This window comes from Bombus impatiens, unplaced genomic scaffold (genome assembly GCF_000188095.3).
Source record: "Bombus impatiens unplaced genomic scaffold, BIMP_2.2 scf_0320, whole genome shotgun sequence".
NCBI lineage: Eukaryota > Metazoa > Arthropoda > Insecta > Hymenoptera > Apidae > Bombus > Bombus impatiens.
The window spans coordinates 668787-686014 of NT_176739.1; the positions used below are offsets into that span (position 1 = coordinate 668787).

Below are 17228 nucleotides of genomic sequence, written 5' to 3' on the forward strand. Positions count from 1 at the left end.
CAGCCATGAAGCGCGCGGTGGGGGTAGCTGTGGAGTGGGCGGCATGAGCTCGCTAGGGTCGCAGCACTTGGACACGCGATCATCGCGCGATACACACGCTCTTCCCAAATGCCTCACCGGTTGCAGCTATTTCCTCGCGACGCGTGCCTTTCGCGCGATCGTGCGTACGACTTATCGTGAGGGAGGTCAAGGGGAGTCCGGCAGACCTGTCGAACCATTCGGTACTTATTCTGCTGCGTTCTTTTTGTCAAGGTGCTCCTTGCCGCGGCTCTTTCCCATTGTGACTCTGCCGCCTTGAATCGCGACTCGGGTATAATACAGTGCGTGGACTACTGCTTTCGTGAACTGACACCGTGTGTGACGCTGTTCTCTGTGAGACTGTGGTGAAGTATTAAAGAAGATTCTTCGAGAAGATAGACTGGTTATAAATTGATCGATTGCCTGGCCATGGATTGGAGACTCGGATTGCTGTTGTTGACCTGTCTTCTTGTTGACGGTGAGTGACTTTTCATCAGGGGACGTTTCTTAGATGCGTATTAAGGGTATGTGGTAGGGTGTTACGAGGATGGCTTTAGCGCTGTGTCACTCGGTGCCGCAGTCGCAGCTAGAGTAGCGTGCGTTCGCTGGTATTAAAAATTCCAACCTATTCCGACCGTCGTTTGTTCAATAACTGCCGGAACATAGTATCCAAACGCGCGATGGTGCCATCGCGGATTTTCTTCGGAGGAATTTCAGCGGATAGACTGAACGGGGCCAGGCTTGATTGGGTTTCCAGAAAAGTTATGACTGACAGGGATATTGTGCTCGTTAGAGAAAGGTATAAGAAACTTTTTTCGGGCTCATAATGATAGGGAACAGATTTTTCTTACAGTTAGGTTCGTTCTTAACTATCGTTTCAAAAGTTATTGGACTTTCTATGTAGGACAATTTTATTATTACATGTTATATGTAATTATTAATCTTTTGTTTTATCATTATATAGTTTCAAAATCTTTTGTTTTATTATTATATAGTCACATTTGATCAAGATATGATTCGATCGTTACAAACGAGAACTGTGTAACATTTGAATTGGATAATTATATTTTACTGCTAGGGTTTCCTATGTAGATAAATTTTCTTTTATATTTGTATATTATCATTATTATTTTATATTACAATATTCAACTTATCCACAGCAATTAATTATTTTATGTCGCTGTTTTCGTAAATCAGTGGTATTCTATTGTAACAGAATGTTCACTGTTTACATGTTTTTGCGACAATCTCCGCGTTTCGGTATCGATCACAATAAACATACCAAAACAAAGTCAACCTTCGAATGGTAGGACGTTCTAAGAACTGATAGCTTCCAGGCATTGCACGGTAATTCCTTAACTAATCACATCAGTGTGTTTAACAGGTGAAACAATATACTATGGAACAATTTATTATAAGAGTTTTAATTAAATTAAATTAATTTCTATTTATTCGATTGAAAGGAAACACGAATTAATTTCATTTCTATATGCAATCTTTGTATAAATATTATAATAATTTGTGGATTTCGTTTTATTTCGCTATTTTACCAGGCTAGGAAACGTAGCATTCATTTACGCCGCTTGTTTATTACACTAATTACTGTATCTTACCGTACTCGTTAGTGTTGTGTACAAGAATTTAGTATCACTGTTAACACCAGAGTTTACCATCCTATACCTAGATATAAATAATTATAATCAAAATAATATACTGCAAGTAAGTACACTGGTACTAATATTATCGTTAATTAAACTATAACATTTCTGCGAGATATCAACGTATTTTATTCACGATTCAAATTCGCAGTAATATCGAATTTTTTAAAATTTCAACGAAAAATTACGTTATTTCGATCGCTTTGGCAATCGTATTATTAATTTGGTGAGGAACACTGGCGCGCATTCGGTAAGTGGCAAAAACAAGAAACACCGGAAGCCCCGCCATTGTAGCAGACTTGTTAATTCCAGTTGTAAACAGCAGAGATTCTTTTAGCTGATACTCATCTTAAGTATACTTTTGTACGTTAACAACAATGGCTAAAGGATAATGTACTATTATTTGGGAGATTCAGATAAGAGACAGGAAAGCAGTAATATTCCTTTAAAAAGCCAGCAACTCGTGACAATAATAATTATCCCTACTTCGTTAACGAGCCAAACTACTGATTTTGAGCGATTTTTAATTAGCAAATGGCAGTCTTCCTCTCTTGGATATTAAAAAAAAAGAAAACAAAAAAACTCTATTTATAACATGTATCGACCAATCTGATCTACGATCTTTCGTCGTCGTTTTATTATTTGCACGATTCTATTCTGCCAGAATTTACTATACTTTCATGAACGATAATCTGGACCTGGAAATTCCTGGAAATCGAGGAAATTTCAACGCGTTTGACTCTGTCTCCTTGTGATATCTTGCTCGCACTATGTCACCACGGATTATCCATTTTTCGTCCACCATGGAAATTCGTCTCAAAAGTAATTCGTTTTCTAACGTATCGAACGATGCATAATCGAAACGTCATACCTATTGTTACCGCTGCAGCTAACATAAACAGTTCTCAACGCTGTATTTCGATATTCGCGATACTTCTACAGTCTCGTTTATCGCGTGATATAGATTACTTCGAATGAAACTTGATATCTGCTCGTTGTTAATCGCAATATACGCTCTAGAGTGTTTAACGCGTAGACTGCCACGCGAATTTCATATATTTAAAAAATATTTTTTTTTACCCATTCTCAGATATACTACACCATGACATTTAATCTTCGAAAAATATTACGTGGCATTTGCACGTTGTTTCCTGATAACGTTATCTAAATCATTCGCACGGTTGAACAATTTTTAGCCCGTAAGATTTATCTTATTTTAACCTTCTCGAATTACGATATTTCAGTGTTGCTTTAATTTTAGCAACCAGCTACGCGATTTTACACGATATTTAACGCAAGATTGAAAACCGATAACAATTTCTCCATATATTTTTCAACGTTGATAAAACAGACTAGGATTGGGAAATTTCGAAAATGAAAATCGGAAGAACACGACGTTCAACGTCTTAGGAAGAAGTCACGTGCGCGGCGAAAGACTAAAACGCTAATAATATGCCATCAATTATACAAGAAGGGTGGGCGGAAAGTCTGGCGAAACTCCATCAGCGATAACAAGCTGTCGAGAGTTTGTCGTCTTGTATCCGTCTTGTTTGTCGTTGGCACGCGTTTCCAGCGTTCTCGTTGCTCGACGTTGCTCCTTCCAAAACTCATTTCGCGATATGGGGATAAACAAGTAAAACGGATCGAGCTGAGGTTGTACAGCTCGGGGTTTGACCCAATTACCAACCATTGAAATTCCTCCCGGTTTTCCTTTCTTTCCCCCTCTCCTATCATCCATTCTACTCATCCGTGTGTAGCTTGAAGCAATCTTGGAAAAAGGCAGAAGGCAGATTCCGATCAGCGACGTATCCGCGATCAGATCGCGGATAAGCGGCGGCGCTAGTATCGCGTCTAGATGGAACAAAGAGAAACGTGAGCACACGCGTCGACCTCGTCCCCTCTCTTTCTCTCTCATTGCGAACTCCAATTTCCTGATGGGAGTGGATTAATATAATTTGATGGCGCCTCGGGAGAATTATGCATCTCGTGGCTCGATCTTGCTGCGAAGCCAGGGTGCCTCGTTTCGTTTCTACACCTTCGATGCTGGTACGTTCCCGTTGCGAGAGAATTAGGCTGGATGAAGCTTGTTAACGAGTGTCACACGAGAGCCTTTTATGAATATGGATGCGCTCCGGTGTTGGTGCGTATCGAACGATGATAGTTATGGCACGGTGTGGAGGTTAGGTTGAGTCAATTAGTAGGTTAGGACCGACAAGTGAATTAGGGCTTTTGAAATTCTACCGTCTATACCTTACCACGATAGTCTAATGTTTTTTTTTTTATTTCTTCCGATACTGAATTCCTATCACAGTTTTCCAGTTTTACGGAAAATTGGAAAATTGCAGGCTAGATAGAATCTGATACGAGCAATACCAATTCTAGGGAATTTTTTGCCAAGAATTTATCAAAAGGATACAAACGAGCATTACTTTCGGAATCTTCTAGTTGCAAAGAAGAGAGGGGACAGCTTGGCGACGCGAAGCGGTAGAAAAAGATTTCTTATTCTCAAACATAACCTAAAGAATTCCAAGCGTGGGCAAGTTATCGTCAAGATACTACCAGACGCACGACGAACGCCACTTGCTGAATACTCAAGTCCCGTCAGAATCCTCCACAAAGGATGTACAACAGTTGCATCCTAAATATACGGATTTCTAACGTAGAGCAGTAGAAAAAGATTTCTTATTCTCAAACCCAATACGAGCAATACGAATTCTAGGAAAACCTTCGTCAAATGTTTTAGCAAAAGTATGCACGAACAACCACTTTTTCGATACTCAACCCCCAGCAGAATGCTTCTAGTTTAGCAAAGAGCATGAACGCCACTTTCTGAATACCGAATTCCCATTAGAATCGTCGAGCAGCGAAGAACACGGGAAAATTGCAGGCTAAAAATCCTCCGCCGTCCATGAGATCCATTAGCACAACAGGGTAACACGAGAACCTCTAATTATTTCGAGCGGTATAGAATTTGCCGCGTCCGTTCTCCGACTGGGCTCGAGCAGACTCGTCCCTGTGTACAGGTGTTGGCACGCGCGATTCAACCGCGATATCTTCTCGCTGCTTAACGATAACGATCATAATAATTTAATTTAACAGCCGGCGAGAGAAGGAGGTCACAGTCGCATCGATCTTGCCCGGAAAGTCCGCGAGATGCAGCGAGCAAATATTAAAGGGCCACCCCCTCCGTGCCTTGCCTTGTCCCCGTAACACCCCCTCGCCCCCATTTTTCCCAGTTTTCCACCCTCGTTTTTCTGCCATTCTCTCGTTTTCTTCCAACCTTTTTTCTTCCCTCCCCCTGCCCACAAACTCCCTCTCTCCCATTTCATTCTCTTGTCTGTTCGGTGCCTGGACCTTGTGTGTATGAGAAGAAGAGAGAAACAGGGCCAAGACCGTCTACGAAAAATGCAAACTGAGAGCGAAATGTGCTCGAACCACGTTTATTTCCTCGACAACAGCCAGGTTTTTCTTCCAGTCGTTTACGGACCCTGAAGAATCGTGGACCTGGTTGTGGCGCGAGGATATAATAACGTTCAATTACCGCTTCTGTCTCGACGTCTAGGGGTCTCGAGACGTGCCGGGGAAGGCCCGGATTAACGCTTGTTAGCAAGGTTAAAGATGCTGTTCTTCGTGACTGGGAGATTACTGGTTGCATGCGAGCACAACGCGCTTTAAAGATAGAATTAACGCAGGCGAAACTATCAATTTCTAGTTTTTGCAGAAATTTTTATGGATTTTGTAGATTCTGAGTTGCACCTTTTCTTGGGGGAGGGGGCAGCTTGATGAGTTTTTTGTTTTGTCAACTAGCATATAAATTTGACGTGGATCTAATTTGTAGACAGAGGGCATTTATTCCGGTGAATTCGTATTTCTGAGAATGTAATGAAAAAGATACAAGCCGAGTGGAAGATTGTCTTGGTACTTACCGTGGTACTTTCAGATTTTCTACGAACGCGTAAAAATCCGCAAAAATCTACTAATCTGAATGTAACTGCAAAGTGAAAAGAAGTTTGAATCTAACCTAAACGGCCAATCCTAACCTATACCTAGTCCTATTTCTTGACCAAACAGTGATTAAATTTAGTCTTATTACGAATTTCAAGTCTGATGTTAGTCCTAACCTAAACCTAATTTAGGTTCCATTCGGACTTAATTTCAATTTGCGGTATTTCTTAGATGCGCAGTCCATTGTAACTGCCTATTACGACGTATCAAGGATATTAGTATAAAGCATAGTTTAATTGACTCAAATAGTTGAGATCTAACCTAAACGCAACACCATAACTCGTCCTGACCAACGTTAAACTCAATCCTAACCTATACCTACTCCTGTTTTCTGACCAAACAGTGATAGAATTTAGTCTTACTACGAATTTCAAGTCTGATGTTAGTCCTAACCTAAACCTAATTTAGGTTCCATTCAGACTTAATTTCAATGTACGGTATTTCTTAGACGCGCAGTCCGTTGTAACTGCCTATTACGACGTATCAAGGATATTAGTATAAAGCATAGTTTAATTGACTCAAATAGTTGAGATCTAACCTAAACGCAACACCATAACTCGTCCTGACCAACGTTAAACTCAATCCTAACCTATACCTACTCCTGTTTTCTGACCAAACTGTGATCAAATTTAGTCTTACTACGAATTTCAAGTCTGATGTTAGTACTAACCTAAACCTAATGTAGGTTCCATTCGGACTTAATTTCAATTTGCTGTATTTCTTAGATGCGCAGTCCATTATGACTGCTTATTGCGACGTATGAAGGATATTAGTATAAAGGATACTTTAATTGGCTCAAAAACCAGAGTACAGTGACGTGGAAAAATTCTTGCGAAACCGAGTCGTATTAATCTAACTTCTGCTTACTGATGAAGGGACTTCTTGCGAGGGGTTCTAGTTAAAACGAATTCTTCCTCCTCGATCATTTCTTTAGCCAGGCCTGACGGCCGCCAATTCTCAATTTACCAAGTGTTTTTAAAACGGGCCACCGGCTAATTTATCGAGCCATCAACCCAAACGCCTTCGATGTTTCCCTCAATTTCAAGACTCGCTATTATTCATCGATTCTTCGATCATTCTTTATAAAAGAGGTATATTTCAACGCTCTCTTAAGGCCACCAACGACAACGATATCGGTTGTTGTAATTTCTAACCTTAACAGAGAGAGAATCGTCGTTTAACGCGTGCCCTCGGCCAAATTGGTATTTTAAATGGCGGGGATAGAAAAATAATACGCAAAAATATATAAAGACAAATATACATAGGGTACTTATAGTCGTTATAATGTTCTTAGAGAGCGAAACAAAGCTGTAAAATATAGAAAATATACTTCCATATATTTGGGAAGGAAAATTAGCAGGAAAATTAGATTTGATTCATAATAAGAATAAGTTCTATCACTGTTCGATGAAAAATACTGTCAAGTGCAGATTAGGATTGATTTTTATGAAATTTCTCATATTAAGAACTTGGAGCTTTTATTGAAAAATGTTCTACATACCGACGAGAATACTGTAACATAGAATTCAAGTGTAGTTTCCCTTCCTGAACAGTCATTAATAATGCTAAAAGATGGTGTCAGAGTGTCGCCTCTATGGGGAAAAACCCAAGTGTCAATAAACGTCAGTTAATCGTTTCTTGGTTTTTGTCTATGCTATATATCCAAACAAATGGGACACCGAGTTTTCTTTACAACCAAGATGTGCCACATACTATATGGCTCTTCTCCAGATATATTTTTTTTCTACGAATTCAGGTTACGTTAGTGGATATGTTTCCTTTTCCTTTTGAACATCTTGTTTCTTGACACCTACAATTGAAGCATAAACACTGCTCGATCGAGGGCTTCTCCTACACAACAGTGTAAGTGGCAGACATCAAATTTCTCAAGAGCGAAACTTGATATTATTTTTGAAATTTAATTTGTTTTGATTATTATAAGGTCTTGTGAGTGTGCAAAAGATAATCCAAGTGCGTCACGAAATTTGTTTATTTTTCTACCAGTATAGTGGAATTTCATTAGAAACAAGACCGTATTTGTAGAGATGTCTCCTCTTGGTTGCAGAGAAAATTGAACGTGCCGTTCATTTAAATTTGCAAGCACTGTAAGTACCAATTCTGTTTGTCTCTAGATAGCTGGTTTAAAAGACAACAAATGTAGTTTCTCAAGATGGTCTTTCTATTGTTATTACAAAAGTATATTTCATAATATTCCATATGTTCTCACCTACTTACCATTTAATGCCACTTACATTGTTTTATATGTAGATGCGATGTTAGACGTACCGTTGGTATCGCCTTTTAACGCTGTTAGCAATTACTTACAAATGAAAATTGCTCTTTAATTCTATACTACGGTATTCCCATTCGTATGCAGGCCATTATACGATAAAAAAACATTTTTTCACTTTTGCACTTGCAGCGTTGCCTATGAGAAACCTTCAATTAGAGAAATTCACCCTCTCTGTTTGCTGCGGCCTCGGCAAATATAAACTCGAACGTTTCCTAAAAAAAATCCTTTAAAAAAAAAAAGAAAGGTACGATTACCGTTCGAATCCTAGGAAATGAGCCTTGAAAGAATTTATAAATGCCTGTGGAATTCGATCCCGTCACTGCCGGATAACCTGCCCCGAGAGAAACCGACGAGTCCGCGTTGACAACCAAAAAAAAAAGAGGGGGAAAAATACAGCAAAAAATGCTAGAAACCCGCAAAAATCGAGGATCGGTTGATGGAAACACGGATAGGAAGCGGCAGTTGGATTTTCATGCGATGAAAAACAGTGGCGCCGATGGGACCGTTGAAAAATTACCATTTCACCGACTGCTATTCGCCGTCTCTCTCTGCCTTGCAGGCGGATGGCAGGCCTCGAAACGGGACAAATGAATTTCTGTTTTCATCGCACAGAACGATTACGAGCAATTCATCGACGCAAACCCGTAAATTCCGCGAAATCGATAACGGCACTCGTTTTCCCCCCATTATCGTTAATGCGACGTCGCAAGAGAAACAGCCAGAGCCCCGATGATGGCACACGCGCTTAATAACCGATGGTTTCATCGACTTTAATGGGATTGCCACGAGAATAGGATATGTATCGGCCAACCGAACGTTTCCTCCCGTTTCAATAACGCGTGTTAGAGTGGGACGCAGGATATTGAAAAGCAGGATAGAAAACGTCGTGGACAATCGTCCACGTCATTAACTCGTGGCCGGCAAAGTGGTTCTCTTTTTTAATCGAGATGCGTGCTACCTCTTGCTTTTTCATTGGGAAATGTATCGACCGGGTCGTTTGAACCGCTTCTTTGAAACCTGTTTTTCTGCTACATGTGCTATACCGTGTCTCATCAATCTCAAATACGGGGCAGATACAGGGTGCTCCGGTAATCGCGGTGCAATTGCGATTCTGGAGTATGTTTGGCTGAAAATGCTAAAATATCTGGGAAAATACGAATGAACAGATTTTACAGGTGAAAGTTGCATGGTACGCATTTTGATTTTCTGTATTTTACCTCGCGATGACCTTGAAATGCCACGTGAAAGTTACATGAAATTTTGTAAACAGGAATCTGTATTTTTTACTATATATTTTTGTAGCTAACATTTAATTTCGACAAGCCGTTAGCATTAACACATACCGTAGGTAAAGACATGCGAGAAATGTAAAAAATTTCACTCAGTACGTTACATGTACACCGCCGTGTCATACTGTTCCTATTATAATATTTAGAAGCTAAAACAAATTGCCGTATTAAAAATTCCTAAAAATTAGTTGAAATTTCTATATATCGTAACACGCCTATCGTCGTACTCCTATCATTTTCGAGAAAGTATATAAAATATACGAAGTGCGCGACTTTCTATATTTGTCATTATATAATTCTGTATATTATTTTTCTACCCCCGGAGAATGTCTTAAATTGGAGTACACACTGAGTGCATTACATGTACACCCTCGTGTCATACTGCTCCTATTATAATATTTAGAAGCTAAAACAAATTGCCGTATTAAAAATTCCCCAAAATTAGTTGAAATTTCTATATTACGTAACACGCCTATCGTCGTACTCCTATCATTTTCGAGAAAGTATATAAAATATACGAAGTGCGCGACTTTCTATATTTGTCATTATATAATTCTGTATATTATTTTTCTACCCCCGGAGAATGTCTTAAATTGGACGAAAATATGAAAGACTCGTTATTGGACGATAACCGAGCTCGGGAAACTGAGAGGAATACAATAGCCAAACTGGAAAATCCCGTAGCTGGAATTGCCCTTCTCGACGATAATTTCGAGCAATTTCAAGCGGTCGTATAGCCGGCGACACAGTGTTCCTGAAAATCTTGCAGCGGGTAGGATTAAGTGGGCGTCAGCGTCGATTTTCAGCGTCAGCCGGCGTTCACGAATGGGGTGAGCTGCGTGAACAGGGAGGGGTGGAACAGAGCCCGTGGCCCGGCGCGTGTATCGTGGCCGTCGACAAGCGTGCAACTTTCACGAGGACTTTATCCAGCCGCGGCCGTTACACGACGACCCATTTCCGCGAGAACATCCATACACTCTCTTGCACGCCTAAGCTTCGTAAGATAATTGTTCATCGGGAAAGCAGGCGTTTGTACGCGTGTGTGGGTGTGTCGAGCGTCGACTCGTGGTCGCGTTAACGCTGGTGCACGCGAAACTCCACGCTGTTTCCGTTTATCGCGGCGAGATCAATCCACAATATATACCAGTTTCGCCCCAATTCTCGATCGCGCTTGTTGGAACCTCTCTTCGTACGTAGGGCTGAGCATTCGTCAGCCTTAACTAGCAGTTGTTGACTATTGGGTTGAGTAATAAGTTCATTCTCGTTTCATTGGAGTGGTTCGAAGAATAGTGGACAAGTTGTTGGAAGCGTGTAAAAGTTCGTGTACCTGAATTTTTTACGAGAAATATATATACCTACAGGGGGCCGAAAAAAGTCAGTAATATTCGGATATATGATTACCGATCGGAACCGTGTTTGGCCATATAGATCCGAAGGAGTGATATTCCCAGTGTTTGCTCGCATTATCTGACTCCTGTTCACTCTGGCGTGCATTCGTCGCGAGTAAGAGCGAGAGGGAGACAGTGCGAGCGAGACGGAATAGGTAGAGTGTAATAAGATACTGCAGAGTCAGGTTATATCTTACTTCTAATCACATATTACACACAGTTGTATGTGGACAAAGATCGGGACCGGAAGTATTCATAGTTGCCGAGAGGTGGCCTTCCAAGAATTGCGCCAAATTATCCGACTCGTGCTCGCTCTACCGTTCTCTAGCGTGCGTGCATCAAAGGCTGGCGTGAGAGAGAAAGAGAGAGAGAGAGGGAGAAGCAGGCAGTGGAAGTGAGACAGAATAGGTAGAGTGTTATAAGATACCGTAGAGTCGGATCCTTTCTTTCCCTTAATTACATATTTCTTTAGTTCCCGTTGAAATATTGTGAGTCAAATATAGTCATGTTTGGTATCGTTTTGTTCGTACGAATCTCAACAATTCGATTCGGGCCATCTCGTAAGTGTATAACAAGCAATGAAAAAGTTAAAATTTTTTTATTCCGGTAATTCGATACCGGATCGAATTACGTCGATGGGGATCACAGATAACAGCGAGGTTTGGCTGGAGCCAGCAGTTTCAGAAATTGCTGGAGATAACTCGAGGCCATATAAGCGGACGAATTCGTGTCCATATACATATCCGGAACTACTGTACGTACATGTTAATAGAGATATACACTGATACATATACGCTTTAGTAGATGTTATCTATGGGCTGTTCCAAAGTTGAATTTGATATATAAGCTTTTCTTTTGTTCAAATGTCTATACTTTTTTTGTGGCCCCTCTCTGTATACTTAAAGTTAGGGGCTCAAATAGAACCTATGTATGTACAAATAGCATGTGTGCTTGTAGAAAAAGATAATAATATTTAATGGATTTATTATCCACCGAATGAACTTTTCCGGGGTGCATATTCGCCAAGCCGAACTTTTAAGTCGTCGACTATCTTTCGACTATTCTTTTGGCCAGTCTTTTATCATCGAAAAACTTCCTCTCCTAACTACTTTTTAAATCTGTTCTTCAATGAGATACTTTTTATTAGATTAGTGCACGTGCAACGTGTTTCTTTATCCAGCAAATGTTTCAAATTGTCGAGCCACATCCTTTCTTTACAAAAATCCGTATTTCCTTGAAAATACAACTTCTCGTTGTTCAGTATCAAGACAAGAATAAATCACGAAGGCGAAAGCTGAACGTAATGACATTACATCGAGCCAGGTGTTTGTTAATACAAAAGGAACAGAGGTTGGAACAAAACTACAAAGCGAAGAGGGACATTTATTGTAGAAATCTGACGGTACTTTTCGACCAACCCGATAGGTAACGTGAAAAAGTCGACGGGTTTGGAAATTGGTTTTTAATCCCACAGGAAAAATGAACACAGCTCAATGGGCGAAACGTGTCCATTATTAATAAACCGTCAGGATTTTTCCCATATGGGGACACCTCTGACCCTCACCTGGCCCAGGAAGCCTATCTAAACACATCTGATGACGCTTCACCGATACACCCACGAGCGAGCACGTGCGCCCGTGAATGGACGGCGGGTTTGTATAGGTCAGTGGTTCCCAAATTTCTCGTCGGCGATATTAGAGCCCGGATAGGCCAAGATATTATTCATACATCTACATTTTTCATATGGAGGCTATCACAGCTTGTCGAGAAATGTGTCATATTTTCTCTTCGTTCTTTTTTGCGACAAATATGGTGCCTTGAATGTTTGTACCCTTAACGCTCGAACTGTAAAAGATAGAAGAAAAATTCTGTAGTAGGAATGAAAATGTAAATTCGTGTTTAATATGATATGAGCATTTGTATATTAATAAAAATGTAATACAATATTGGTATTCGTCGGAATACACAAAAATACATTAAATTATTAAAAATTTCTAAATTCCCACTGTAGTATTATATTTAGGAAGCAAAACAAATTTCTGTCCAAGTTCTATTTTTTCATTTCTTTCCTAAGGTATAAATTTGCATGGACATTCACGTTAACACGAATGTTTGCTTTATAATGTACACGTTACACTTGACGACGCGATAACGTGTTATACGTGATAAGAGTTTAAATATCATTATTTATACACTGAAACGTTGAAATCTCGAATTCTGGTGCAAAAATAGATAAAAGTCGGAAAAAGAGATTTTTCCATTGGACCTTCCATTTCCGAGATAATCGATGGCAAAGATTCATGGGTTGTCCGACACCAGGTGTCGTTCACCCACGAATTTTCGGTATCGATTCTCTCGTGAACCGGACGTTCTACGAAAAAATACCACTCTTTATTTTTCACGTGTTTTTTCCCGCAGAAACGGATAGTATGGATAAAAATTCGGCGAAACGCACGATAAAATAGTTATTTCTAAATAGTTATTTGGGTGCCACTGGGCCAGGGACATACGTGAAATTTTTCCATCGTCACGGTACACTGCGTGCGACTGAAACGCACCAGCAGATGGTACCCGTCATACATGGGCGTGCCACCAAGGGACGTTTTAATCGCTTAAAATCGTCGTTAATTGAAAATGAGTCAATTTACGCGTGGAAGAAGACCGCCATTGGATGACGCACAGTATTTAACAACTGCTGTCTGACCGGCAAAGTGTCACAATGTTCCCCGTTTTCTATTGTTCAATCTTTAGTCCTTTCAATTTTCCATTTTCCCTTTTAATTTTCTACTTTGCTTGTTAATTTCCCAAATCCTTAAAGATCCCTAATTACAGGCCCTGATCATTGAATTACGACCATGCACAAAATGTTCACTTGTCCAAGCACAACGCTATATAGAACTAACCAACTTCGCTCTGTGTTAGTTTGTTAATTTCGTTACGCGATTAACATTCGTTTCTAAAGGAACAAATGACTTTCTTCCATAAGTTCATTTACTGCAAGAGAATGACTATAGATCTGAGGTTAGGTCGGGGCTAGGTTGAGGTTAGGTTCACTGTTCCAATTCTAAGGCAAATTTGAAAATATATCATTCGTACGAATTCCGAGGCTGTTTTGCCAGTGCAACGTCTGTGTTGGTATTCTGAGGTTTTGGTTACGTGTCAGCTGGTATCGGTGTGCCTGATACTCGAGGATCTTTTTCACGGTCAGGCCGCAACTTTAAAATACAGTGTGACGTCACTTCGAGTGACCAGGAATCGTCAGCCTTGGGACAAAAAAGGCTAATATCCGGTTAGATGACAACCGCCATGGGTGTGCTCCCAGTGGAACTGGCTTTTTTCACGGACCACCTCCAATTCTTTTATTCGGGGCCCTATGCCAGCCTACAATTCACTGGCAGAAAATTAAGGAAGTATATTAGATGCGGGTAGTGAATATTATAGTTAACTACGGTGGACCGTAAAATTCGTCGAACATATGCTACCAAACGACTATTTTTATTGCAATCAAATTTTACTGTTTTACTCAATTAGTACGTTTTACGCGGAGAAGTGGAAGGGGTGTGTGTTTTATGGTCTTTCTGTGAGTGAGAAAATAATTATGTCGTTAGATGTTTCATGTACTTTACTTAAATAATACGGTGCTCTTGTAAGATACGCGAAGATTATTATGGACGAGTTGATATTAAACGCTTGCAAAATAGTGGTTTTATTTTGATAAAAATGTTTCATCGGTCGATATAAATTAGCTAAGAATGTTTCATACAATTTTTTTCTTTTTATAGTTTGAAAGTGGAGAATTTAAAAATTCAATGAACGTTGGCCTTGGTCAAGGATTTCTATCCATAAGCGTCAATCAATAATTGTCAATAGTGGTCTTATTTTGTTAAAAATGTTTCATCGGTCGATATAAATTAGCTAAGAATGTTTCATACAATTTTTTTCTTTTTATAGTTTGAAAGTGGAGAATTTAAAAATTCAATGAACGTTGGCCTTGGTCAAGGATTTCTATCCATAAGCGTCAATCAATAATTGTCAATAGTGGTCTTATTTTGTTAAAAATGTTTCATCGGTCGATATAAATTAGCTAAGAATGTTTCATACAATTTTTTTCTTTTTATAGTTTGAAAGTGGAGAATTTAAAAATTCAATGAACGTTGGCCTTGGTCAAGGATTTCTATCCATAAGCGTCAATCAATAATTGTCAATAGTGGTCTTATTTTGTTAAAAATGTTTCATCGGTCGATATAAATTAGCTAAGAATGTTTCATACAATTTTTTTCTTTTTATAGTTTGAAAGTGGAGAATTTAAAAATTCAATGAACGTTGGCCTTGGTCAAGGATTTCTATCCATAAGCGTCAATCAATAATTGTTAATAGTGGTTTTATTTTGATAAAAATGTTTCATCGGTCGATATAAGTTAGCTAAGAGTGTTTCATACAATTTTTTTTCTTTTTATAGTTTGAAAATGGAGAATTTAAAAATTCAATGAACGTTGGCCTTGGTCAAGGATTTCTATCCATAAGCGTCAATCAATAATTGTCAATAGTGGTTTTATTTTGATAAAAATGTTTCATCGGTCGATATAAATTAGCTAAGAGTGTTTCATACAATTTTTTTTTTATATATATAGTTTGAAAGTGGAGAATTTAAAAATTCAATGGACGTTGATTTAGGTCAAGGATTTCTATCCATAAGCGTCAATCAATAATTGTCAATAGTGGTTTTATTTTGATAAAAATGTTTCATCGGTCGATATAAATTAGCTAAGAGTGTTTCATACAATTTTTTTTTTATATATATAGTTTGAAAGTGGAGAATTTAAAAATTCAATGAACGTTGGCCTTGGTCAAGGATTTCTATCCATATAAGCGTCAATCAATAATTGATGGAAATATTTTCATTCCATAAATATTGAAGCATCAGAGTGTTATCCCTGTTTTATCGAATGGACTGAAATCTAAGCTTGGTATCATGAATTCTAGTTATTTAATCGAATACATCGGCGAAAGTGCTTCAATTTCCAGGGTTTTTTTTCCCCTCGTAGCAAATTCGCCAACGAACGTAACAGCCATTATTTCCACGGCCACTCGATCAGACTGCAATTCTCCTTGATGAAATTTTTCAATTTCGGCTAACTTGCCGCAAATTGCAGATAGAATGTGGCCACTCCAGCGAATAATATTCCAACGAACAACCGTTTGAAGCAAGTTAGTTATCTAACTGACTGGCCAGACTAACTCTAACCATCGCATGAATTTTCCTAGTGCAGTCGAAACTCTCTGAACCTGGAGACTTTGTTACATAAAACTCACGAGTCAGTTCCCTGACGAGTATCGGTATCCAGGATGTGCAAGATTAGCAGTAAAACGTAGAAAGTAATTTTCGATTCCGGTTTATTGATTCAGAAAGAAAGGATTATCTTTTAAAAGGAATATTGTTCATTATCGTTAAATGAAAAAGGATTATTTCTTCCACGGCATTGTTATTATTTGAGGATTACCTTTTTAGAATCCTTGAGAATTTTGTATAATTTCTCCATTAACTATAAATTCAATATATTTAATTTTTGCCTTTAGTATAACTTCAATACGACCAGTGTTCTTTCTGTCGAGGCAAAGTCGAAGTGAAAAGTATCATAAAAATGAGAAAATTGAATTTCCTGTAGGAAGATCTGAATCTGGAAAATCTTTTTAATTAATGCAATGGTAGAATAAAATGAATAGGTAAAGTTACAGAGAAATTAAAGTTTATTCGATTATGATATTTTATTGACTGTCAGGTGGAGGAAATTTTGTGTGCAAACATGTACATTGGCTTGGCAACTAAGTGATTGCGGATGTTGTCATTAGATGGTAATGAGAAAATCCGCAGTCACTTAGTTGCCAACCCAATACATTTTTAGCGAAATTACTTGCCACAGAAAAATTTGAATTACAAAGAAGACGGTGGAGAAAGAAAGGGACGAACACACGGAGCTCAAAGTGGCAAACAAATTTTCTATTGGGACTCGGGTTGATCAAATTTCACGTATAAATAATATCGCACTTTTAATGGACAGGTAAGGCTTTTGCGAACATGAAATATTTTAATTAATAAAGTATTTCACTGGCAATCGCTTCGATCGAATTTTTTATGCAAGAATGTAAATTATCGAAGAAGGACTACGTTCGGTAGGGAAAAATGTAATATAGAAATTTTTAATTAAAGAGAAAACGATAGAAAAGACGTGCGAGTACACGGAGTTCCAAGTAACCAAATTTGGCGTATTAAGAGCATGAATTCTTAGTGAATAGGAATTCGCTCTCGAGCATAGATTTACTACGGAAAAACTTTGTTTACGAAAGAAAACAATGGAAAGAAAAATACGTGGTTGACGACTGGTTCGTTAACCAAGAAAATGTTCCATTAGCCCACGAGGAGACTTATATCGAAGCTTCGAATATACTGGAAATTACCTAGATGATATTTCGAATTTATCAAATCACGAAGAGTTGTCTCTATCCTTTTTTCATCGGTTCAGAAGGTAACGAATATCTGTCGTTAAAAAGTGGCAAATTTTTCAACGAAAAGTTGCAG

The 17228-nt window shown here is 38.8% G+C and overlaps 1 protein-coding gene across 5 annotated transcripts in view; it reads left to right on the plus strand.

Annotated features, from left to right (window-relative positions):
• The window catches only part of LOC100747447, a 132283-nt gene that overhangs the window by 60821 nt on the left and 54234 nt on the right, over positions 1 to 17228 (plus strand). For 2 of the 5 annotated variants that reach the window (XR_004461704.1, XR_002946632.2), the window contains exon 1: positions 26 to 496. The exons of 1 other annotated variant lie outside the window; for it this stretch is intronic. Coding sequence is in view for 2 of the 4 variants with exons in the window: in XM_024367435.2 (XP_024223203.1) it covers positions 448 to 496 (49 nt within the window). In the remaining 2 variants the exon portion in view is untranslated. Of the gene's footprint in view, positions 1 to 25; positions 497 to 17228 lie in introns of those variants that run through there. 2 more of the 5 variants (XM_024367435.2, XM_033320621.1) reach the window with 2 other exon arrangements.